General features: G+C 53.4%; 8 protein-coding genes and 1 non-coding gene across 9 annotated transcripts; 6 read left to right on the top strand and 3 right to left on the bottom strand.

The window, feature by feature from the left end:
* Window positions 1-180: 180 nt before the first annotated feature.
* Window positions 181-2,294, top strand: QC761_405420 (uncharacterized protein; the record flags this gene model as incomplete). Its single annotated transcript, XM_062878823.1, has 9 exons — window positions 181-451; window positions 568-658; window positions 724-947; window positions 1,000-1,141; window positions 1,190-1,572; window positions 1,629-1,839; window positions 1,893-2,008; window positions 2,066-2,156; window positions 2,222-2,294. 9 exons carry the CDS (start codon window positions 181-183, stop codon window positions 2,292-2,294), a joined length of 1,602 nt encoding a protein of 533 aa, XP_062732728.1.
* An 824-nt stretch (window positions 2,295-3,118) lies between these two features.
* QC761_0071140 (uncharacterized protein) lies at window positions 3,119-4,384 on the top strand (the record flags this gene model as incomplete). The annotated part of the gene is made up of 5 exons (XM_062872707.1): window positions 3,119-3,532; window positions 3,588-3,778; window positions 3,840-4,055; window positions 4,112-4,284; window positions 4,341-4,384. The coding sequence occupies 5 exons, from the start codon at window positions 3,119-3,121 to the stop codon at window positions 4,382-4,384; spliced, it is 1,038 nt and encodes a 345-aa protein (XP_062732727.1).
* A 455-nt stretch (window positions 4,385-4,839) lies between these two features.
* On the top strand, window positions 4,840-5,370 carry QC761_405440 (uncharacterized protein; the record flags this gene model as incomplete). The annotated part of the gene is made up of 1 exon (XM_062878824.1): window positions 4,840-5,370. One exon carries the CDS (start codon window positions 4,840-4,842, stop codon window positions 5,368-5,370), a length of 531 nt encoding a protein of 176 aa, XP_062732726.1.
* A 349-nt stretch (window positions 5,371-5,719) lies between these two features.
* QC761_0071120 lies at window positions 5,720-5,801 on the bottom strand. The gene has a single exon. It is a non-coding gene; the product is annotated as a tRNA-Asp (tRNA).
* A 1,051-nt stretch (window positions 5,802-6,852) lies between these two features.
* On the top strand, window positions 6,853-8,388 carry QC761_405450 (uncharacterized protein; the record flags this gene model as incomplete). The annotated part of the gene is made up of 1 exon (XM_062878825.1): window positions 6,853-8,388. The coding sequence occupies one exon, from the start codon at window positions 6,853-6,855 to the stop codon at window positions 8,386-8,388; it is 1,536 nt and encodes a 511-aa protein (XP_062732725.1).
* Window positions 8,389-9,305: 917 nt separating this feature from the next.
* On the bottom strand, window positions 9,306-11,206 carry QC761_405460 (uncharacterized protein). The gene is made up of 2 exons (XM_062878826.1): window positions 10,091-11,206; window positions 9,306-10,038 (listed from the first exon to the last, which is right to left on the bottom strand). The coding sequence occupies exons 1-2, from the start codon at window positions 10,187-10,189 to the stop codon at window positions 9,907-9,909; spliced, it is 231 nt and encodes a 76-aa protein (XP_062732724.1). The 5' UTR covers window positions 10,190-11,206; the 3' UTR covers window positions 9,306-9,906.
* Window positions 11,207-14,777: 3,571 nt separating this feature from the next.
* QC761_0071080 (uncharacterized protein) lies at window positions 14,778-19,030 on the top strand (the record flags this gene model as incomplete). Its single annotated transcript, XM_062872706.1, has 3 exons — window positions 14,778-14,840; window positions 14,931-18,754; window positions 18,852-19,030. Exons 2-3 carry the CDS (start codon window positions 18,745-18,747, stop codon window positions 19,028-19,030), a joined length of 189 nt encoding a protein of 62 aa, XP_062732722.1. The 5' UTR covers window positions 14,778-14,840; window positions 14,931-18,744.
* Window positions 14,928-18,591, bottom strand: QC761_405470 (uncharacterized protein). The gene is made up of 4 exons (XM_062878827.1): window positions 18,578-18,591; window positions 16,100-18,486; window positions 15,756-16,047; window positions 14,928-15,677 (listed from the first exon to the last, which is right to left on the bottom strand). The coding sequence occupies exons 2-4, from the start codon at window positions 16,241-16,243 to the stop codon at window positions 15,142-15,144; spliced, it is 972 nt and encodes a 323-aa protein (XP_062732723.1). The 5' UTR covers window positions 16,244-18,486; window positions 18,578-18,591; the 3' UTR covers window positions 14,928-15,141.
* Window positions 19,031-19,594: 564 nt separating the features above from the next.
* On the top strand, window positions 19,595-21,025 carry QC761_405480 (uncharacterized protein; the record flags this gene model as incomplete). The annotated part of the gene is made up of 3 exons (XM_062878828.1): window positions 19,595-20,024; window positions 20,081-20,431; window positions 20,493-21,025. The coding sequence occupies 3 exons, from the start codon at window positions 19,595-19,597 to the stop codon at window positions 21,023-21,025; spliced, it is 1,314 nt and encodes a 437-aa protein (XP_062732721.1).
* Between the last annotated feature and the right edge of the window lie 707 nt (window positions 21,026-21,732).

Raw genomic sequence — 21,732 nt, 5'->3', positions numbered from 1 at the left:
GGGCGCTATCATCTGTCATCTGACTAGCGATAAGTTCAAAGACATTCATTCCATCAAACAACGCGAATTTGTCGTTTCAACAACTAACTCTGTGTTGGAAGGAGTAAAGCTGTGACTTCACTTCGCTTACGAGATGATACTTGTTCAGTGAGTATCTCTTATTGTTTAGGATTGCCGAACATGTCATCATCAGCCGCGCGCTATCGCGCCTTATCAGCTCGCGATGCGCGCCAAGACCCCGACCACGACAGTGACCACAACGACACTGTCTCCTTGAACGAGAGCAGCGAGACTGTCGGCGGCAATGGGCAACTGTCATGGCTGGGAAGAGCTACACAGAGGGTCGCTTTTTGGCCGCCACCGACGACCGGTGTCAAGAGCTCCCCACTGGAGCAAGACTTGGTTCGGCGGCTGGATATCTTTTTGATGACATTTGGGTGCATATCTCAGGGTGAGTGCCATGCCATGAGAGCTATACCGCATCGTTCTGACTGGCTTTCCGTGAAGTAATAAAGTGAGCAATGGGGTAACCAAAATATGACCAATGCAAAGATTCAAGTTGACAATCACACAGATATCTTGACCAAACAAACATCAGCTCGGCATATGTCTCCGGCATGAAGGAAGATCTCGAGCTGTATGGTGATGAACTCAACTAGTACGTCATGCTCCACCATCTCTGGTCCAGGAAGATGGAAAACTTAATGTCCTGGCCGCCCACAGCTTCACCACCTTCTTCAGCATCTCATACTGCCTCATGCTTATCCCATCCCAAGTCATCATTACCTACGTACGTCCAAGTTACTGGTTGCCGGGACTGGAAATTGGCTGGGGCTTTGTCACCGCCTTCATCGCCTTCACTCAAAATGCCCGTCAGGTTTATGCACTGAGAGTCTTGCTTGGTCTCTTTGAGAGCAGTGCGTGGCCGGGGATGATGACCCTCTTCAGTGCGTGAGCACTCAGTCTTACCCCATGGGGCGCTTACTAACACGTCTGCAGTGTACTGGTACACACCGATGGAGCTTGCAAAACGCATGGGGTTCTACCACTCATGCCAAGCCCTTGGATCGATGATGTCTGGAGCCCTCCAGGTAGCAATTCTTGAGACACTAGAGGGGACCTGGGGCCTTCGGGGATGGCGGTATGTCTGACTCTTTTCTCACAGATGTCGCGTACTAACCAACAACAGCTGGCTCTTTATTATCAACGGCATCATGACTTTGGCCATTGGTCTCGCCGGCTTCTTCATGATCCCTGACTACCCAAAGCTGCCAAACCCCGGGGCATTCTGGCTCAGCGCTGACCATGCTGCCATGGCCACTGTGCGCCTCGATCGGCATGGCCGGTCTGACACCAAGCGCATCACCTGGGACAGTGCCAAACGGACCTTCTCTATGTGGATTGCCTACTTCATTCCTGCCCTTTACATCGCCACTGTTTTGGCTCCGTACGGATACAACTACTTCAACCTGTTTCTCAAGAGCTTGAAAAACCCTGACGGGACACCGACATGGACCACAGAGGAGGTAAATGCGATTCCCATCGCCGGAGGAGCTATCAACATCGTGTGCGGTGAGTCTCTCGATTCTTGTGTGCGGGGCTGTCGTCGTCATGCTGACTTTAATCAGTCTGGATATGGGCAATCCTGTCCGATGTATTTCAAACAAGATGGACTCTTGTCGTCGCCCAAGCTATCATCGGACTAATCCCTTGCACGATTATGAGTGTGTGGACCTCACATCCGGATACAACACCATTATCATCAGCCTATGCTAGTTACCTGATGACCTATCTAAGTCTAGGAACTGCACCGTTGGTCATGTCCTGGCTGTCTGAGCTGTTGGTGTTGTCTAATTGGGAAGAGACTGGGTCACGTGCTGACTAGCAAACAGGCTTCCTCAGGACTCCGAAGCTCGCACACTGATTATTGGGTATTCGATTGCCGGTGTTTATGCTGTGCTGTCATGGTCCCAGGTTCTCATCTGGCCAGCTTCGCAGGCACCGTATTGTATGGTTGATCCCCGACTTAGGTACCTCAAGCCTAGTGCTAACAGCAATGGCGTAGATGCATATGCCTGGCAGCTCTCGATCGTCTTTTGGTTATTGGTCATTGTCATGTGTATTGCTTTGCGGATTGCGGAAAGGAAACTCAAGAGGTAAGCTCACCAGATAGGCATCAGAAGAACTCGACGATGAGCGTTCATTAACAGACTCGCTGCAGACCAAGAGCCCATTCTGCTTTGCTCAACGAGGACGATACCTCGGCCACTTATAGGGACATCCCAGAAAGCTAGTATGACGCCGCAAGCCCGGCGATAGCGCAGACTTTGAAAACCCGATGCGATAATCTTTCCCCTCTCAGACACAACTGCATACAAGATGCAGAAGCGAACCCACGATCCGAACCCGCCCAGAACGAGGCAGCATTCACGCGAGATGACAAGACTGCCGAGATATCCATGCTCGACTTATTAATAGCAAATCGGTGTCATCTGCTGTAACTTGAGGTTGAGATAAGCTCTTTGCTTGTGCGATGACACGCCAACTACCGTGAACCAACAGACGCCACCAGCATCCGGGAGGCTTGCCGAGAGTGGGAGTACCAGGTCCTGTGAATTCGCCTTCAGTGTTTGGAAATACCAGACAGGGACTCAGGTCCATGTGGCAATGCCACCAAGCTGTCTGAAAAGAGTGAACGATCATTGACAGGCACCAATCGGCTGGATATGGTCCTCAAAAAGATGAAGTCGAAAGTGGGGTCCGCGCAAATGTTCATTTGGGTTTATATTGCTCCTCATCCTGCTTCTCCAATAGGTGCGGCACGGCCAGCAAAGTCGGCGAGACGCGGCAGATTGACAACAAAGGCAGTTTACCCACACGGGATTTACCCAGTCAAGATTGGCTCCAATATACGGCAGTTTGGTCCGGGGCGGTACTTCAGTCTATCTCTCACGGAGTTCGGCAACGGTATGTGAATGGGATGGGAGTGTGTGAAATGAGATATAAGTCAACAGCCAGCCGCGGCCAACTTGGCATATAACACCCCTCTTCGGTTTACGTCTGCAAAGTTCTGCCTTTTCTTTCCAGCCAGAGACGAGTACCGCCATCTCGAACAAGGATGAAGTCCTCCCTTCTCGCTACGGCGGCTGCCCTTTGGGTGCGCCATGTCTCCGGCCAGGCCGCCATGATGCGCTTCCAGTGCAGTCAACTGGTCATTGAGCGTCTCGATCCTCTCGTCAATCCTGGCGCGTTGCAGTCTCCTCATCTGCACCAGATCGTGGGAGGTAACTCGTTCAACGCCAGCATGCCTCCAGGAGAGTACGATCCCTCCACGCAGTCAACATGCACGACCTGCTCCTTCTCAGAGGACTTTTCCAACTACTGGACGGCCAACGTATACTTCAAGGCCAAGAACGGTAGCTTCAAGCGTGTGCCACAGATGGTCAACCTGGGGCTCAGGGGCAAGGGTGGCGTGACAGTCTACTACATCCCACCGTACGATGGCAAGACGAAGGTCACAGCCTTCAAGCCAGTAGGTGTTTTATTTGGTTGCTGGATATGTGGATCGGTGCTAATGTTCATGCCAGGGCTTCCGCATGCTTGTCGGTGACCCCAGCCTCCGCAACCAGCGCGGCATGCAAAAGCAGATCTGCCACCGCTGCGAACACAACATTGAGCAGAACCCCTTCGGTGGCGCACCCTGCACGGGCGAAGACACCGCCTCCTTCCCCAACAAGATTTGCCCTGGCGGTATCAGGACTACCATCACATTCCCCACGTGAGTGATGGTCTTAGTTACATCTCTGTGTGGGAGCAGCTTTGCTAACAGGCGGAAATAGCTGCTGGGATGGCAAGAATGTTGACAGCCCGGACCACAAGTCCCATGTCTCTTATCCCCAGACGGGTTCTTTCGAGTCGACCGGACCATGCCCCGCTAGCCATCCTGTCCGCTTACCGCAGTTGATGTACGAGGTTATGTGGGATACCAGACCATTCAACGATAAGAGCATCTGGCCTGAGAAGGGGCAACCTCTTGTGTACTCGATGGGTGACGGGTAAGCATCCCCTTTCCTGTCTCCTGTGTCACGCATCCAGCTAATCAAAACTCCAGTACCGGTTATGGCCAGCACGGTGACTACGTCTTTGGCTGGAAGGGCGATTCCTTGCAACGTGCGCTTGATGCCAGGTGCAGCGGTGATAGGTGCAGTCAGCTCAAGACTCAGAGTGCCGAGCAAGCCGTTGCTTGCTTGAAGCAGCAGACGATTGCGGAAGAGACCGAGGGCTGTAAGTGTAACCTTGCTAGGGGTTAATAGCATGGGTACTGACGTGTCTTTTCTTAGGGCTTTCGGAGCTTCCCGGCGGCATGCCCGTCACTTACAAGTAAGGTAAACCTTGGACGGGTGGTTTGTGGAGGGGAAGGAGTTGCGAGACTGGCTGTTCACTTGTGGATGCTGTCTGACGACGAAGGATGCAAAAATCTAAAGACTGAAGATTTACTCACAGAGCTTGTCAATATCACTATTTTTCCAATTTTGAGCCAGCTTGCGTCGTGTTTGGTTGCTGTATTCCTCCGCGCTTATCTGGCATCTCCAGGCAGCGATGAAGGTGGCTTGTCAGTTTACCCATCCCCACGATGTCTGCCTAACCTCAATACGTACAACCTTTCGTCACTTTTGATGACGCGGCATTTTCATCGGTTTGGTCTCAAAGAGCCTCTAAAGAAGGGGACAAATAATACGAGACTTCGCCGTAGAAGTCAAGCACCCATCAGCGCCACGTGAAGTCAACTCAGCTAGCAATTTATAGCTCGAAACCCAACCCGCCAACACCTGCAACACCATGGAAGAATACCACCAGCCCCTTTCAACCTACCTTCCCAAACATCCCTCCATCACCGGCGGCCTCGTCGTCTCGGTAGTCATCATCCACACTTCTCCCACAAACGTCGCCCGTACACTCATCATCCAGCGCGCGCTGAAAGATGGCTTCCCCCTCAAATGGGAGACGCCCGGAGGCGGGGTAGAAGACTTTGACGCGTCGATCCTGTCAGCTGCGGCGAGGGAAGTAAAAGAAGAGACCGGGCTTGATGTTGATCACGAAAAGGACATCCTGGGGACTGTGGGGGGTGGTTTCACGGAATGGGAGGAGCCAAAGACGGGGTTGTGGTGGAGGAAGGTGGTGTTTCTGGTGAGGATCGTCGGGGGGGAAGAGGGGCTGCCGGTGGTGAGGCTGGAGGAGAGGGAGCATAGGGATTGGAGGTGGGCGACTGAGGAGGAGGTGAGGGAGGGGGGGATTGAGTTTGCTTATGGGGAGTTGGCGAGGGGGATACTGGAGGGATTTGGGAAGGTGAGGGAGCTGGGCGGGAGTTGAGCCTGCGGGTTTTGGGTTTCGGGTGTTCTGGGTTAACAGCTGGAGGCTTGTCTCGGTGGATGTTTGTAGAGGGTGTTTGTGATGGGGCGCGTCGGTCATTGAGGAGCGTCAGTTCGCTCATATGCTGTTTTCCCCATGCGGCGGGTGATTCAGGGGCGGGTGTTGACATTCTTCTTTTGGACGGTGAGGACTCCACTTGCTGGGCCAAGAGGCCCGTTGACAAGGAAACAACGAAAGATATCATAAAACTCCGCTGCGTTTCCCATTCATTGAGCCACCCATATGAGGAGTTTTCTCGCAGCTGCTTCCAACCAATCCACAGCCTACGACAGGTGCCCACACCTGCAAATCTTCCGTAGTATAGTGGTCAGTATGTGAGCTTGTCATTACAAACAACGCTCGAGACCCGGGTTCAATTCCCGGCGGGAGAGTACACTTTTGCATCACTTCTGGTGCATAGTGACTTTTTGCCAGCAGCGGTGTGTGGTGCGTGCCGTCGGTGCCGTCGGTGAGCGGTAAACGTTGGGTAATGTTTCACCGAAAAGCAGAAGAAAAAGTCGTTGATCACTGACGGCCCGGTCCGAGACCTTACCACAACATCTCTTTTTTCGTCCGACTTGCTCTCAGCTCAGCTGACTTTGATCACTGCTGCTGTTGCGGGAGTGCGTGCGTCATCGGATGTCCCGCGTCACCCCGACCACAATTTCCGTCACGCAAAGGGTTTCGGAGAAGGGCGGTATGGCCTCGCGGGGCTGGCAAGGAGAAGAAAAGAGTTTGCGTGTCTGCTGAGACAGAGAGAGGCAAGGGACTACGGGATTGTGCGGTAGCGACCAAGATAAAGTTTTTTTTTCCTTGTGTTGCTGGGCATGGGCGGGAGGCAGAGAGACGGGAGGAAATGGAGGGGGTGGGAAGTGGTTAGTTTAACCCTTACCCAGGGCGCTAGCAGGCATGAAGGGAACCCTGAGGAAAAATCATCAACTGCGGCCAGTTCAACATTGCCATTCAGAGAAGGGCTGGCTTAGGCTGAGTTTGGTGTAAGATGAGTTGTCACTGGAATAGAAAGGCAATTATTGTCTTCTCAAAAGTTCTCAGGTGTGCAAAAGCGACATGTGGCGGCCAGGTTTCGCAGCCATTTCCTCTTTTGGGGAGTGGAGGGCTGGCTGCCTCTCAGCTGGGGCCTGAGAGAGTGCTACAGCAGGGTAGGGCTGAGCCATGTTAGTGGCTCGGCGAGCGTGATCGGTGCCCAAAAACCAACCGCCGAACGATGTGTCCCAGCGCTTTGGTAGCTGTGCGCCAAGTCTAATTATTGGCGGGTACTGTGTGGCTTTGGACATGTCGAACAATGGCGGAATTTAATACTCCGGCAAGAAGGAAGGGATGCACGATGCTGATCGAGGGGTATATACCTGAGAGATTGCCCTCCTCTTCCAGGGCAGTGTCTGTTCGGAAAGGACAGGCCAGATAAGGCACCAGAACAAAACCATGCCAGAACCATCAGCACTCACCGTCAGGCAACAACACCAGCCATGGGACGAGTCCCCTTGGTCTTCACCGAGGACCCAGTCCCCCACGGGGCTCCACTACCACACCTCCAAGCCCATCCCAGAACCATTTGTGAGAATGGGATGGCAACCAAAGACCAGAGTTCCTTGTCAATATAACTGTCGTGAGATCATCAAACCAAGTCGGAGCAACAAACTTGCGACCCCATCAATATGGGTGCACACCCCCCGTTGCCGTTGCGCCCAAGACGAGGTCGAGCGCGAGCGTCAGGATGAGGCCCTCGCCAACACCATCACCACACTCTCGACCACGTATCGGGCTCGTCTCAAGCTTGAAGCAGAGGTATCCATCTCCACGGTCTCAACCAAGGCCAAGAAGCCATCCCACAAGCGTTCCCGGTCATCCATTCTTCTCACCCGCCTCCTCTCCTCTCTAACTCCATCCAACCTCGGTGGGAAACAGGCCCACCATCCCAGCATCATCTCCGTCCAACACCTCGCCGACCTCTGCAACGGCTGCTCCGAGCTCGACGCTCACAGGGTGTTCACCTACCTCCACGGCCACAAAATCCCCATCAACAGCCCCAACCACCTCGGCTTCACCCCCCTGATCTGCGCCCTCCGCTCCCCATTAGCAAAGACCCGGCCAAAAGCCCACCTAGCCTTTATCAAGTTCCTCCTCGAAAGCGGCGCCAACCCTAACCTCCCCTCCACCGGGCCGTCAGATCCCTCCACCCCGCTAAGCGTAGCTTGCTCTCTCAACTCCCTACCACCTGAGCAAACCGAGGCCATCCTCAAGCTCCTCCTCGACAAGGGAGCAGCCGCTGACCTACCCATCCCATCACCCCTAGGGGGGACATCGACCGGGAAAACAACCAGACAGACAGCTCTTCACATCGCCACGTTGTGCTCCAACCCAACTGCCCTGTCATTTCTGCTGGGCTACGGCAACGCAAATCCCAACCCTTTGTCGACGGACAAGAACGGTCCGTCAGTCAGCCCGCTACACTGGGCTGCCCACACTGACACCGCCTGCGCGACTGTGTTGCTCGAGTATGGCGCTGATCCGCTGGCGAGGGATCGGCAAGGCAGGACGCCGCTTCATTGGGCGGCCGAGTACGGGTATGATGTTGGCTTGATGGAGTTGCTGATGGGGTATATGAAGGAGGAGGAGAAGGTGGAGGTGGTGGGGGATGTGCTGGGGAAGGTGGTGAAACACTTGGAGAACGGGCATGGGAGGAGGGGGCATGTAGCTGTTGTTGGGGCGTTGCTTAAGCAGGCGGGTTTGAGGGAGGGGGGGAGGGGGGTAGGCAGGGGGGTGAGGGACCGGCTGGAGAGGCTGGATGGGGAGTGGGGGTGGGGACCGGTGTTTGGGGCTATGGTGGAGGGGTGTTTGGCTGGTGATGGGGAGAGGTCGGAGAGGAATTCGTTGTCTTCGGGGCTGAGCGGGGAGACGGCGGTGGTTGAGGAGGGGGGGAAGAAGGGGGTTGAGGTGTTTGTGGTCACACCGAACTGAGAAGGGGTTGGCTTTGCATGCTGATCTTACGGTTGTGGTAGCCAAACTTGGCTAATACTCTTCATTGGGGCTGTCATTATCGGGCTTGGTCTCCACAGGCATACTCGGGCGTTTTGTGGGACATTTGAACGGCAGGTTGGAGACACCATGATACCTACTTTATTCTTCTTGTCAGAATTCAGATTCGTTTGTTGCTGTATCCAGCTCACGTTCAACTGGTGAAATCTCGCGTGCTTGGAAGCATGCTGCTGACTTGCAGCATGCGGGCAGTTGTGGGCTGGTGAGTAGGTTCTCCAGCAAACAACAACACTGTACCTAGGTATTTTACCCTGAGGTAGGAAGCCAATATATGGTATACGAGGGTGTTTGAAGGAGATGGGTGGTCAAGTGCTTAGGTGGGACAGTATAAAGATCTTGCGGAAGTCAAAAGAGTTTCCAGAAAGGAACCGAGCTTGTGTGAACTTTGGTGGTATAGGTAAAAGCCAGATAGTCCGATCCGTCCCAGAGGTCATGGTACATGAGCCCTGCATCAAGAGCGGCTCGGCGCCGGAGCTCGACTTCCGATCATCCCCGCCACATTCTCGCGGCCGGCAGCACCAATGCTACGATGCAGGGGACAATGCGGCCGTCGATGTGTTGCAGTGTCATCCCAGTCGTCATGAGGTAAGCAATCTGGTATGCTGACCGCTACTTGTGACAGAGACCGGAGAGAGAGAGGCCAGAGTAAACGTTCGATTGTTTGGTACATCAAATCGGTAGCTCATGGCGTTCAGCCCGGTTTCATGGTGTTGCTGGGCCAAGTGCTCTCATTTTGACGTATTGTAGCGTTTTGCCAAGATGAAAAGCTGTTGTTTTATGATACATCGTTATAGGAAACTTGTGATTTGTCTATCCTGTATGAGTACCTACCGGGTAGAATGCTGATAGCTAGGTCTGCGAAGGTGTGGTGTTGGTCGGATTTAGCTCACAAGTGAGAGGAATAACATGGTGGTCTCACAGCATACAGGTAGTTCACCGAAGGGTTAGGTAATAATAGCAGCAGCACCGCAGCGAGTCCCCCTGCACTTGGAATACTTGGACGAAGCCCGTGATATTGATGACATGCCAGTGCCGCAGAGATGCGGTGGCATGCATGTCTGCGGGGCCCTGTTCCGGACCAACCGGCAGCTCCGAGCTACAGAAACAGGAACGACGGTTGGCAGCACTCGTGCTCAAGACAGAACCGCACTTTGCAGTCTATTGGGGTACCACCAAGGAGATGCTCGCCTACAAGGAAGGTGAAGACCGCGGTCGAGTATGACGCCTCACAAAGCCCCACGCTGCCCTGCAGTAAAGAGCATCCGAGCCGAACATAAATCAAAGTGAGCGAGAAAATTCGATGGTCATTGAAATAGGGGAAAACGTAACGAGGCCAACGAGTGTGTAAAACCCCCAACTGAAAACGCATAAAGAACCGCCAACTCCTCTTCGCCATTTTGAAATAAGGGTATCGATATTGTCGTAGGTTTCCTGAGCTAATCAATGGTCGTGGTCACCATCGCAGGAATCTTCATCAGGGGCAGGGGTGCGGCAGTAGCCGCACTGCCGCCCCGGGATGACCCAGACCTCGCTGCCGTTGGCGGCGCATGTTGGACAAAGAACGCCTGGAATCTGATATCGCGTTAGTTTTAGATGTTGGTTGTTCCTTCGTTGCCAGACTTACCGGTAGAGTTCTGATGCCTTCCCCTTGGGAGCTGAGGGGCCCAGGACCAAACACAAAATCTTGGTCAGAGAGAAGAGGCGAGAACTGGAGGGGCAACATGATGAGCCAAGGAGTTGTTGGTAGCTGGTGAATGGTTGGCTTGAGATTTGGGATCTGACGTGAGAAAGCAGGTGGTAGGTGATCGTGTGGTGGGAACAAGTGCTTGGTGTTTGTTACACGAGAACAGCAAAATGTGCACTTGTCGAGATGGGCTCTGTGTGCAGTTTTATAGACATCTGAAAGATCAGGCAGGTCATTGCTTCCGACTTTCTCCTCTGCCTTTGGCCCGAGGGAAGAAAGGGTATTCCCAAACTGCCAGAAGTTGAGACAGCCGAGTCATGGTGCCCAGGGTCAGTAGAGAGCCATCGTGAGATCTCTGTTGGTTGGGCTCAAGGAGCTCCGGGTCTGTCATTGGAGGGTTGGGCTTTGTGGGTGTGTGGGCAAGACTGAGGACTAGCAGCCAAGCTCCAGTCAGGGCCATGGCATGGTTAGACAAAGCCATCTTGCGTGCCTGGATGAGGTCTGTGCCATCGGCAGTGTGTGAGATAAGACATATCCTCACACCAAAACTAGAAGATGGTTGACGATGTTTCTTGACCTGTTGCGGTAATAAATGACCAGGTGCGTCGAGAGAGTCACATCAGTCCCGCACCGGTGTGAAAAGCTTGCATCTCGATGAGAAAGAAAGGAAAAGCGTGAGGTAGCCGGTGGGGGTGGAAGATGGTAGACTCCAATGAGTTGCGTCCGGGTTGCCCATCTGGTGAGATGCCACGCTGCACGTAGGTAGTGCGCTGCAGCATCACAGCTCTTCTCTGGTCGATTGGGCCGCCGGTACTTGGGTCTGCCCGGGTCAGGGCTGGCAATTTTGTGGCATTTTTGGCACCTCCACCACTTCCCGTCACAACTCCCGCCCTTTCACACACCGTCCAGACCCCTCTGGGCCCCTCCTCTCTTCCCCTCCCGTTCGTCATCATCCCACCATACAGCATCACAGACTTGACTGCCAAGACCGTCAACAAGCGATCCAACCCTGCGCCTGCTATCACCATGCGGGCCCTGATCCTTAGGCCTTTCTAGGGTTTCGGGAGTGAGCCGGGCCGCCGCGCGATGGCTTGCATTGGGCTCGTTAGCTAGCTAGCTGCCAGTGGTCAAACAGATTGCCTACCATCCAGAAATTGACTCAGACATGGTGTGACCTGTGCCGCCAGTGACAGGCTGCCTTCGCACATTGCCGAGACGTCTTGAACCCAGACCGGGCTTCTGATCGACTTGACAAGCAAGACAGACCGGTTTTATGAGAAATCGTGATATGTAGGGCTTCCACAGAAAAGCTGGCCAAAGGTACCTACATTACCTATCCGGTCTTTGGGCAGGCCTTTTCGACGCTTCTCGCGGCTGTAGACGCCCTTCACAGCTTGAAATTTGGCCACTACCCTTTTCCAGATCAAGACCATTGAGAAAACTGTCTCATCCCACGTGTGCCAATACCCAATGGAGCATCATATCCGGTCTGGCATCCGGGCTTCGCTGCGTGTAGACACGGCATCTTTAGCCGCCAAGAAAAAGCATCAGGCGACGTCTTGATGCCCAAACATTATTGCCGTGGCAGGCAACTTCGAGGTTCCGCGGTTACCCTTGTGACTGTACCAAACTTCACCATCATGAACTGACCATATTCTTTACACCGACTTGATTTATCGATAGATCAACGCACGTCGTTGACTTGGCGATCCTTCGGAGCCACCTCGTACTACCCTACGCAATCGCTTCACTTTTGCTGCACGCGCCTATTCTAGGACCCCTGAGGACGATCCAAGCGCAAACGGACACCTCGGGTCCAACCGACGGGGAATTTTCCTCGAATGTCGACCACTGTGATGTCATGTTCAGCAATGAGGTAACATCGGCCATGGAACAATGATATAGAGTGTGGCGGGAGGCTCCCAAGAGTTGTAGTCGGCTAGATCGGTTCATGTAACTATCCCTACGCCCTTTTTACACTTACATCATGTACGCAAGCGCCCTAGACGATGGACGATGGTACAGACATCCGAGATTGTGAATGATGGAAAAGCTGAGCTTCCGCCTCACCGGGTCAAGTCGTTGTGAGTCAGGCCTATCACCATGTTCGGCAGGATTTCCATTCCCCATATATATAAGACAAAGCGCCTCTTCACCCATACATCATGAAATACTTGGATCTGCACCCACTACCGTCCAGTGACACCCGTCAGAAGTGTGGCGCCCTTGGCGCTTCTCTTGGGACCTGTCTCGGCTAAGGGCCCGGAGCACACTGTTCAAAAAGCTGTATGTCTCATCCACGGCTTTTGTCTAGTCCCTGGGCGGAGAGCCTCGGGATACTTGTTCTGGGAATGGCTTCTTGGCAAAGCCCGAGGCGTTGCTTCCCAGTTTCTGTGCATTTCCGGACCTCTTTCATTGAAACTCGATCCTTCGGATGGTAGAAATAGAGACCTAGGAACTCTGATCAAGCCTTACTCCTCATTCTTGGCTTGACAAAGAACTCAAAACTGCTTGGCGTCTGTGTACAGGAGTCCGAGAACCAAAGTTTAGTGGCCCGATTATAGCGGCAGCGGCAGGCTGCTTGAGTGCATAAGGCATGGCTGGTTGGTGACCCAAGAGTTATCAGGAACTCCTATCTGATTCTTAGCAACAGTTCAAGATATCGATAACAGTTAGGTACGATGGCACAAAGGAAAGAACTTGAATGTGAAATATACAAACATGAAACCACAAACAAGAAACCGACCTAGGTATTTACCGTGACATAAGAGATAAACAAGCAAGCACGTTTCTTGTTAGCGGTACTTTTAAGGATATCATTTTACCCCACAAAGTAATGAGTTAGGTAAAAGGTGAAAGGAAATTCTTCAGGGGCTCTAGGGTAGCACTTCCTCTAGATGCCGTGATGGGTCAGTTACCCAAGGGAAGTCAGGTACCGCACTTTCCTTCAGCAAATAGAAACATCTCTTGTTCAACAAATCCTCAAAAACAATTCTTCTTTTTCACATATTCACTGAGGTAACCTTATACTTCAAAAATTGTCTTTGCAGAACGTCTCTCTCTCAAACTCGATGAGCGTGACTGGAGACTGTCTACGCCACACTCACGCCTGTCCGGGCCGCAACCACCCACCACACATATCCCAATCCTTCATCGTACGATTCTTGCTTCCTCTTCCATCTTCGGTTCCAGTTTCCCAGCGTCAGGATTCTTCCTCTTCCACGCCGCACCGCGGGCACCGGCGGCCCGCCAGCCACCACACCGAGTTCGACGGCCGGCCCGACCACCGGCCCACCCTCATCGGCTCGGCTTTCCTTTGATACAAACTTCACCTCCCACATCCCGATCCCGACATTCCCGGAGCCGACCCAAAGAAAATCCAGTCTCATGCTCCTCGACCATCGTCACAAATCCCAGCCCGATCTCACGGCCGCCCTTCATCCTTGCCAACCAGCCGGGCGGGGTCAGCCCATCGCAACGGAAGAGACATCCGCCTCCGCGATATGTACTTACCGAAGGAGTTGAATCAACCAGCGATAACTCATGCAGACATCCATCCACAAACGTTCCCGAAAAAATCGAGTTCGGATTTTTTACGGGTTGGGACTTTTACGGTTCGGGATTTTTTACGTGTTCGGGATTTTTGACGTGTTCGGATCCCAGTTTCACTGCGTCAACTCCCATCGTTTGCTCTCTTGGTTATGTGCATATTATCCACAGTTTGACATGGTATACGTGGTCATGGTCGTTTCATAGACGGAAAAGAAAACAAGTAAAGGCGTTGAAAAGATAACAGCGATGATCGTGGCTTTTTCCAGCGTGGCGGGGTTGCGGTGATGACTGTGGAAAGCGGAGCGCCTAGTGGGGTCCGGCAGTGCGGCTCCCCGCAAGCTCCGCCCTCCGTGCTCCGCTTTTGTTCGGCGGGGTTGCGGGGTTGCGCGGGGGAAGGGGGAAGGGGGGGCGGCGGACATGGGATTTTGGGAAGAGGAAAAAGTCGGGGGAATGGATGATTGACACGTAGAGATGGGGGGATTTCGTAGGGAATGCGACAGGCAGGACCGGTCCACCAGAGAAAGAAGGGGGCTGGTGGACGGCGCGCAGTGAGGAAAGAGTACATATTGTGCTGGCAAGCGAGCCAACTTTTGGGCAGCAACGCTGCTTGCTTGCGTGATATATCTTCATGCGCCCAGATTAATATCGGTGTTTTCAGTATATTGCATATACCGTTGACCGGAGTCTCGTTATACCTACCTATCAACTTATTTCTCGTCCTCGGCGTCACCTTCCCAGCAGGTCCAGACTTCTTTGCTGCCATCCGGGACGCTGGTCGAGGGTGGCTTGAAAGCAATACCGGACCCAAGATCTTGGCTCGGGGCAACGGCGCCCCACCATTCGGCAGTGCTCGGTGCCCAGCCCGCCGAGCCGGGTGTGCCTGTCAACCCTTGTTACTTGGTTTTCGTGGTGGCGTCCAACTGCCACCCTGACAGCTTTGTCATGACATGGCTCTCCCAGTAGATGGGCACGACAGAACGAAAATGTCTTGTACACATGCTGCTGCTGCCAAACGTTACGATCATGCATTGCGGGCCATGCGCCCCATCATGTAATCGACTGGGGAAGCTCGACATGTGGCTGCTTCTCTCTTGACGACCGTGTAACAACCGCTGTCGGTGTAGAAGCTGTCTGCCGGGTAAGCAGTCCGTGTGTTATGTGTCGGAGATTTTGACACATGATCCGCACGGAGTGAACTCTCCTGGAAGATTGACACAGAACAAAACAGGTTACACAGCATCACATTTCACCAAAACACATTTGGGACGGCATGATGGAAAAAAAAAAAAAAAAGGAAAACTCCCAAAAATAACACCGTCTTATCTATTTTCGACCCTTTCCACTCTACCCCTGTGCTCCCATCTTTGATGCAAAACAATAGCCGCTCCAAACCGCCCAAAAACCTGTACCCAAAACAAAATCGTGACCCGTCATGAACGTTAAGCAGCACCCGCACCAACAGCCGAGACCGCGGCGGCGGCGGCCCCCAAAGCAGAGATCATGAGGATGTTCGGCTGGCCGGGCGTGTTCTGAGGGAAGCGCGAGTTGAACCCGATGACGTCCCGAGCCTTGATGAAGGAGGAAGGCGAGATGCTCAGCTTGGAGGTGGACACCCTCCAGTTGACGCCCTCGCTGCACGGAGGGGTGGTGAGGGATCCGCTGTAAGCCTGGAACTGGCCGGCCTTGAGGAGGTCAACCACCTCGGACATGACGAGAGGGGGAGTCTTGACCTTGGTGCCGGGGGTGGAGATCTGGTCGACGACGCTGAAGATGGTCTCGAGGAGGACGGTAGGGGTATCGGTGCCGGCGACGGGGGCAGTCCCGTTGGCTTCGGCTTGTCTCTGGAAGAGGCGGCTGCGGGTGTTGAGGCCCCGCTTGACCGAGGCCGAGGCGACCGCCCCGGTAGCGATGTTGATGTAGGCGCCAATGACGGCGATCTCTCCCTCGGCGGATTGCCAGACCATGTGCATTTCCACTATCGCGTCATGTCAGCAACGGTTACATGGGTGTTGCGCGGTACAAAGAAGGGGAAAAAAAAAAAAAAAAAACTTACTGGCTTGACTTGTGCCGTTGTCCAGATGCTCGCTGGGAAGATGGAAGTGGAATTGCTGCAGCTCAAAGGTCTTGTTGTCGAAAGAGAGTGTGCCACCCTGGGTGATGACCTCGACTGTAGACCCGAGGTTCTCAAAGTCGGCACCCTCTGGCATGTCGTTAACTTCTATTGAGAGGGCTGAGGCATCGATCAACTCAAAGACGCTGTCCACCATGTCGATAGGCGATTGTGTGGTGCCCGTGGCGCAGACATTGTTCGCGGGGCTGTCAAGGGCAGCCCAGTTGTGAGGGCCCTGATATGTGTGTCAGCTCGGGTTCCTCGCCTCCAAAATGTGAGTGTCTTACGGTGATGCCAGTATACCCAAAGGTAGCCACTGGAACAGCTTCACCCTCCTCCGCTCTGGGCATCAGGTGTGTTCCATAGGCGCAAGAGGCGAAGACCCGCCCCGCCGAGGCCGTAAGGAAGAGGATTTGAGAAAGCTTGCCCATGTTGGATTATATGTGAGGGCAGAGAGACACACAGGAAAAAGTGAAGAGAGAAGAGACAGGTCGAGGAGGACAGAAAGGGAATATAAGACTAGAGAAGGTACACACAAAGTGGATAACAATGTATAAAAGTATTACACAACAGAAGTGAAGAGAAGAAAACAGGGTCGCAGACCTCGATAGCGGAACCAGAAAAAAACAAGAAAAACAGGAAATGTACAAGACAGGAAAAGAGAATAGTAGATCGTACGATGACAAGCCACGCTTCCAGGCGGGAAGGGGTGGATCTTTGTATTTTTCGCTCTTGGGACCAGGTTACGGGGTCTCGGCGGGTAGTAGACCCTTTAACCGCATATAACGCCAACTCTGGGCAGACAACCTGCTGTGACATTCTGTTTCTTCACTGCCTCTGTCGAGGTAGCTGCCAAGTGGTTGGCGTTATATGCGGTTAAAGGGGCCGATCATTCTGCAGTCGCAACCTCCAGTGTTTGAGCCTTGGCCCCGATGTGAAAAATGATAAGATCCTTGTCTTAAAGGTGGTGGCAGTCGGTCCGGGTGCTCCTTCGTCGGTGGAGCAGGGCCAGGGCGGCAGACGGAGCAGAGCTGGATCACAAGGTAGCCCCTGTTGCTGCTGCCTCGTTTATCACCGGTTGTCGAGGGACAAAGAAGCTTCATGATTGTTTTACCAACCGACAGGTAAAGGGGCCTCACGGAACACATGTGGGGGGCATTCGGATGACAACCTTTTGCGCCAAGAAAAGGGGTCGAGGTGCAGTGACGAGGAACCCTGCCAGCGTGTTTGGGGTTCTAGCCCCTTGGCGCTCAGGCCAAGTCTGGGGAACCTCGCTGGCCAAGGGATGAGGCGTCTTGCCGCAGCGACGAGCTTCATCAACTACGATTAACAACAGGCCTGAATATTTAGCCAGCCACCACTCATTTCGGGGCCAAAAACTTGAGAAACTTGGCCGTGGCTAGACCTGTTTATCTCAAATCGTTGCCTGTTCATCCGACATCTGCTCGGAGCTGTCAGACCTTACGGCGAGAGGTCGTGGGATGACGCGCCAAGACAGTCCTCTGGTGACGGGCAAATTGGAGAGTCCAAGACTGCCGCGACTGCCAAACAGCATCAAGCTCAAAACGTATCTGGATTTTCCTCGGCAGAATTGCTTGTTCGTGGGGGAATTTTGTAATGTGAAACAGAAAATCCCCGTGAGGTTGCAGAATCGACCGGGGGTTGGTTGCCGGCAGCAAATGTCCGTGGGCCAACCATCATGGGTTCCCAGTCTGTCACCGACATCAACCATCAACAAATCAAATCTGCTGGCAATCGGTCGCCTCTTGGGAAAAGGAGCAAGAGATGAATAGGAGCAGGGTGGAATATTGGCCGGTGACTTTGGTGAAGATCTGGGTGTTTGAGGAGGTGCCAGCCGACTGTTTAGCGTCCAGCACTTCTGATAACACCAGCCAAAAAGAGGCAGCGCCAACAGGAGAGTTGCTTTCGGCTTGTTTCCTGGAATCCACCAGAGGTTGACGTTGGCGGCCCGAGCCCGCCAATTGCGGCGCATATAGCGAGGGGGAGCTGGAGCCGACGAGGCAAGTCGAAGCGCAGTGTGGCCGTTTTATTACCGACAAACCCCAAACCGTTTTCCAGGCCCGTCTTGTACGCGTCCACGGGAGCGGTGATGAGGCTCAGTGCTTTGTTTCATTGCGACGAGACGGTCAGAAAAGGGACATGGCAAGTGGATCTAAGGCGCCGCCGGCAAAGGAGCGTGACATTTGCTGCAACTTTGACACTTGGTCTAGGATCGCTGCAGTGTACATATCAATGTCGTTGAAACGGGGGTAGTTGATGGTCTTGATGGTCAGGAGACCCGAGACCTCGTTGCGGCGGGCTTGGACGAGGAATGTCTCGCGTGAGCAGTTGCCTCTCGTGGCCCGTTTCTGTAAGTTACACGACGCTTTGCAGCGTGGGCGGTTGTTGATGAAGATCAGGAGATGTCTGTGCTAAAAATATGGTGATTTTTGATCTACACGGTCTGTTGCCAGTCTGGGATAAACCAATCTAGAAGAACCAGGTGATCTTTTAAGGTTTGTAAATCTTACGTGGGAGAATGACCATGACGGTACTTATCGGTTGGCGAGGACTGATGCCGCGTTGTTTGTGTGATGATCCTTGGCATCACTGCGTGGTGGTGGAGCGGGACGAGCCAGCAGTGTTCGAGGGGGGCTCGGTGGGGAAGATGCAGCTGTGGGGGATGGCGCAGCTGTCAGAGATCAATTCATTTATCGAGTGCATACTGCCGATCGCTCCGTCTTGGGGACATTGGAAATACCTACCTAGATCAGAGAGTGTCGGGCTGAATGGCTGTCAGGCTGATGAAAAGGCAGAATAGGTGGGGTGTTCATTCCTCAGTTGACAAGAGCCAGGCAGCAATTCCAACAAGCTGTTTTCTCAATCGCGAGAGGTGAAGGGCCAACTTTATGTTTCTGTGAAGTCAGTCTTGATGATTGCTGGTAAGTCTCAAGCTGCAGACCACCGACTTTCCACTCTAATGGACTGACGCTGAGATTATGGTCCAGCATTGGACTTTCAAGCATTCCCATCCGCCAGACCCGCGACCTATCTCGCCCTCTTACAAGACGGCTGAACATGGCTGGCAACAAAGTCTTTCGATGGCGTCTCAAAAGCCTTTATTGCCGAGCGGGAGATTCGAGCCTCTGCGCCCCGTCGTCGTTGCCGTAATCGACCAGACTCGCCCGCCGAGTACTGAAAACATGCCGCCCGCGTAGTCGGGACCGACCACGGCCCGCCTGTTGCCATCTTGGTTCAACAAAACGACTCCGGCAGTTGGGGAAGGCGACGGAGTTAACAGCCTTGGCAGCATGCCCGGACGACGCCATCATTCCCAAGCATTGCGCAACACCTCCAAAGTCAACGTTCAGCCAATTGGCACCGCGGCAAACCCTAACAATGCTGCAGATATAAGGTAGACGGACGGGGGGGAGGGGGGGGAGCACGCCTTGATGCTACGGAGTATACGCAGTACAGTCCCAGCAGCACGGAAATTCGCACACGATTACCATGTCGCCGCCGTGCCAGCATACTCCGCCGCACGTCAGAGAGCAAGCTTCTTACACCATGCATTTTTGGGGAGCTTGACCACTAAGAGCCAGGCATACAGTCAGGAAGTGGTGGGTGATGCCCTTCTCAACATGCGATTGGTCCGTGTCAGATAGAAAGACATCTTCAGAGTGATATCGCAGGCTGGCGTGCTTTGCGAGTGTGCCATCTCGGAGATAAAGATGACTCGTGAAGAGGAGTCTCTTTGACGCCATTTTGATGTATTCGAGGCCATGGGATGCTGTCCGTCTATAAAGACAGCAGTTAATCCGTCTGATTGCCATCCACCAACAAACCCAAAGATTCACCTCATAAAGTTTCAACTTGATCAATCTCCACGCACCTCGCACTTCATCATGTCTCCCTCGGCAGTCGATACAGTCCAACAAACTGTGGACGAGATCAAGGAGAAGGTCATTCCAGTCCAGAATAAGGAGCAAGTGCCAGAGGTTGTCGAGGACAAGGGTGTCCAAGTTCAAGAGGAAGAACTCCCAGAGCTCTATACGAACCACAAGGAGCCTTTGAAGCTCAGTGGCGCCCTTGAGGTCTTTGACTCCTTCGATGTTACCCCTGTGATCGGAAGGGAATATTCCAACGTCGACCTCGTCAAGCTCCTCCGTGCTCCAAACTCGGATGAGCTGCTTCGTGATCTTGCCATTACCAGTGAGTACCGTATCCATGAGATTCCGATGGAAAAACATGTTGCTGACCAAGATTAGTCTCTCAACGTGGTGTTGTCTTCTTTCGGAAACAGGAGGGCTTGACTGACGATCTTCAAAAGGAGTTGGTCCAGCGTCTCGGCCAGCTTTCTGGAAAGCCAGAGACTTCCGGTCTTCACATCCATCCCATCAGCAACGCCGCCCGTGAGCATGGTGGCAAGGACGACGAGATCAGCGTCATCTCCTCAGAGCAAGCCAAGAAGCTCTACGCCGATCGCTTCGCCAGCGCATGGAACGGTGGCAAACATCGTCAGTCCGGAAAGGGCCAATGGCACTCTGATATCACCTTCGAGCCTATTCCCAGCGATTATGCTCTTCTCAAGCTGACACAGCTGCCCAAGACCGGTGGTGGTAAGCAAACCTCTGGACTGCATAGATGCCACAAAAGATATCGCTGACTGGATGAATACAGACACCCTCTGGGCCTCTGGCTATGAGCTCTACGACAGAATCTCCCCCAAGCTCCGCGGCTTCCTCGATACCCTCACAGCCTACTATGCCCAGCCACTCTTCACCGATGCCGCCAAGCGAAACGGCTTCAGCATCTACTCCGGCGAGCGTGGCGCCCCCGAAAATGTCGGCGATGTCCTCGAGGCCATCCACCCCGTGATCCGCACCAACCCAGTCACCGGCTGGAAGTCAGTGTTTGCTGTCGGACACCACGTCAAGCGCATCCATGGCCTCTCTGATGAGGAGAGCAAGCACTTCCTTGACTGGTTCGTCCAGCTCATTGTCGAAAACCATGATTTGCAAGTCCGCTTCAAGTGGAAGGATGTGAATGATGTTGCTATTTGGGACAACAGGAGCGTTTACCACGCGGCCACCCCCGATTATATTTTTGAGGACGGGCTGGGCGAGCGCAAGGGGAGCAGAGCTGTCAGTCTGGGTGAGAAGCCTTACTACGACCCTCAGAGCACTAGCAGGAGGGAGGCTCTCAGGAAGTAGAGGGTTGAGTTTGGGCACATGGGTACTGCATTTCGCTTAGCTTTTATCAGACAATCAATAATGATATGATGAAGTAAAGTTTCCAGCTCCGTACTGCTATCGTGAAAGCGTATTGTGTGTGTGTATAACCAAGACTGTCCGCATCTTGTTTGAACAGCAGGTGAATCATCGTGTGACTGACTGCGTTGCTGAGGTTTGTGGATAGGTATTGATCAAACCATGAACACCGTACTAGAGTCCAGGAAAAGATTACGAGGGCTTGACAACATGGCGTTCTACAAAAGCCTCCCACGCCTCCCATGCCAGCCATATTCCCATAGGGCTGTGAACTCAAACGCAATTTGAAAGCATACCATCAAATTCAGATATCACAGACCCGCATCCAAGAGAAATCAAGACAGAGTTCTCACTTCTTGGACAAGCAGTACTCAAGTCGCATTGCAAAGCCGCAATTAATCCCATTGCTGCCTTATTCGTCAGAACCAGGCGAAAACAGTGAATTCACCTGTGACGCGCACGTTGCCCTGATGACCTACGCAGGAGAGACTCCGCGTCACTTGGCCTAGCGACATTGGAATCAGTTGCTCAAGTTGTTCTTCGCGTCAGGCATTGAGCTGCAGAGCGTCGAGTGCCTTCGTCGCAAATGCTTTGGCGACTGGAATCGAACGACGCGAAAAGCCTACCGCTCGCACTTCTGGTCAACAGCA

The sequence above is a fragment of the Podospora bellae-mahoneyi genome, chromosome 4 (genome assembly GCF_035222275.1).
Source record: "Podospora bellae-mahoneyi strain CBS 112042 chromosome 4, whole genome shotgun sequence".
NCBI lineage: Eukaryota > Fungi > Ascomycota > Sordariomycetes > Sordariales > Podosporaceae > Podospora > Podospora bellae-mahoneyi.
The sequence above is the reverse complement of the archived record's forward strand: the minus strand, read 5'-3'. Positions and strand labels throughout refer to the sequence as shown.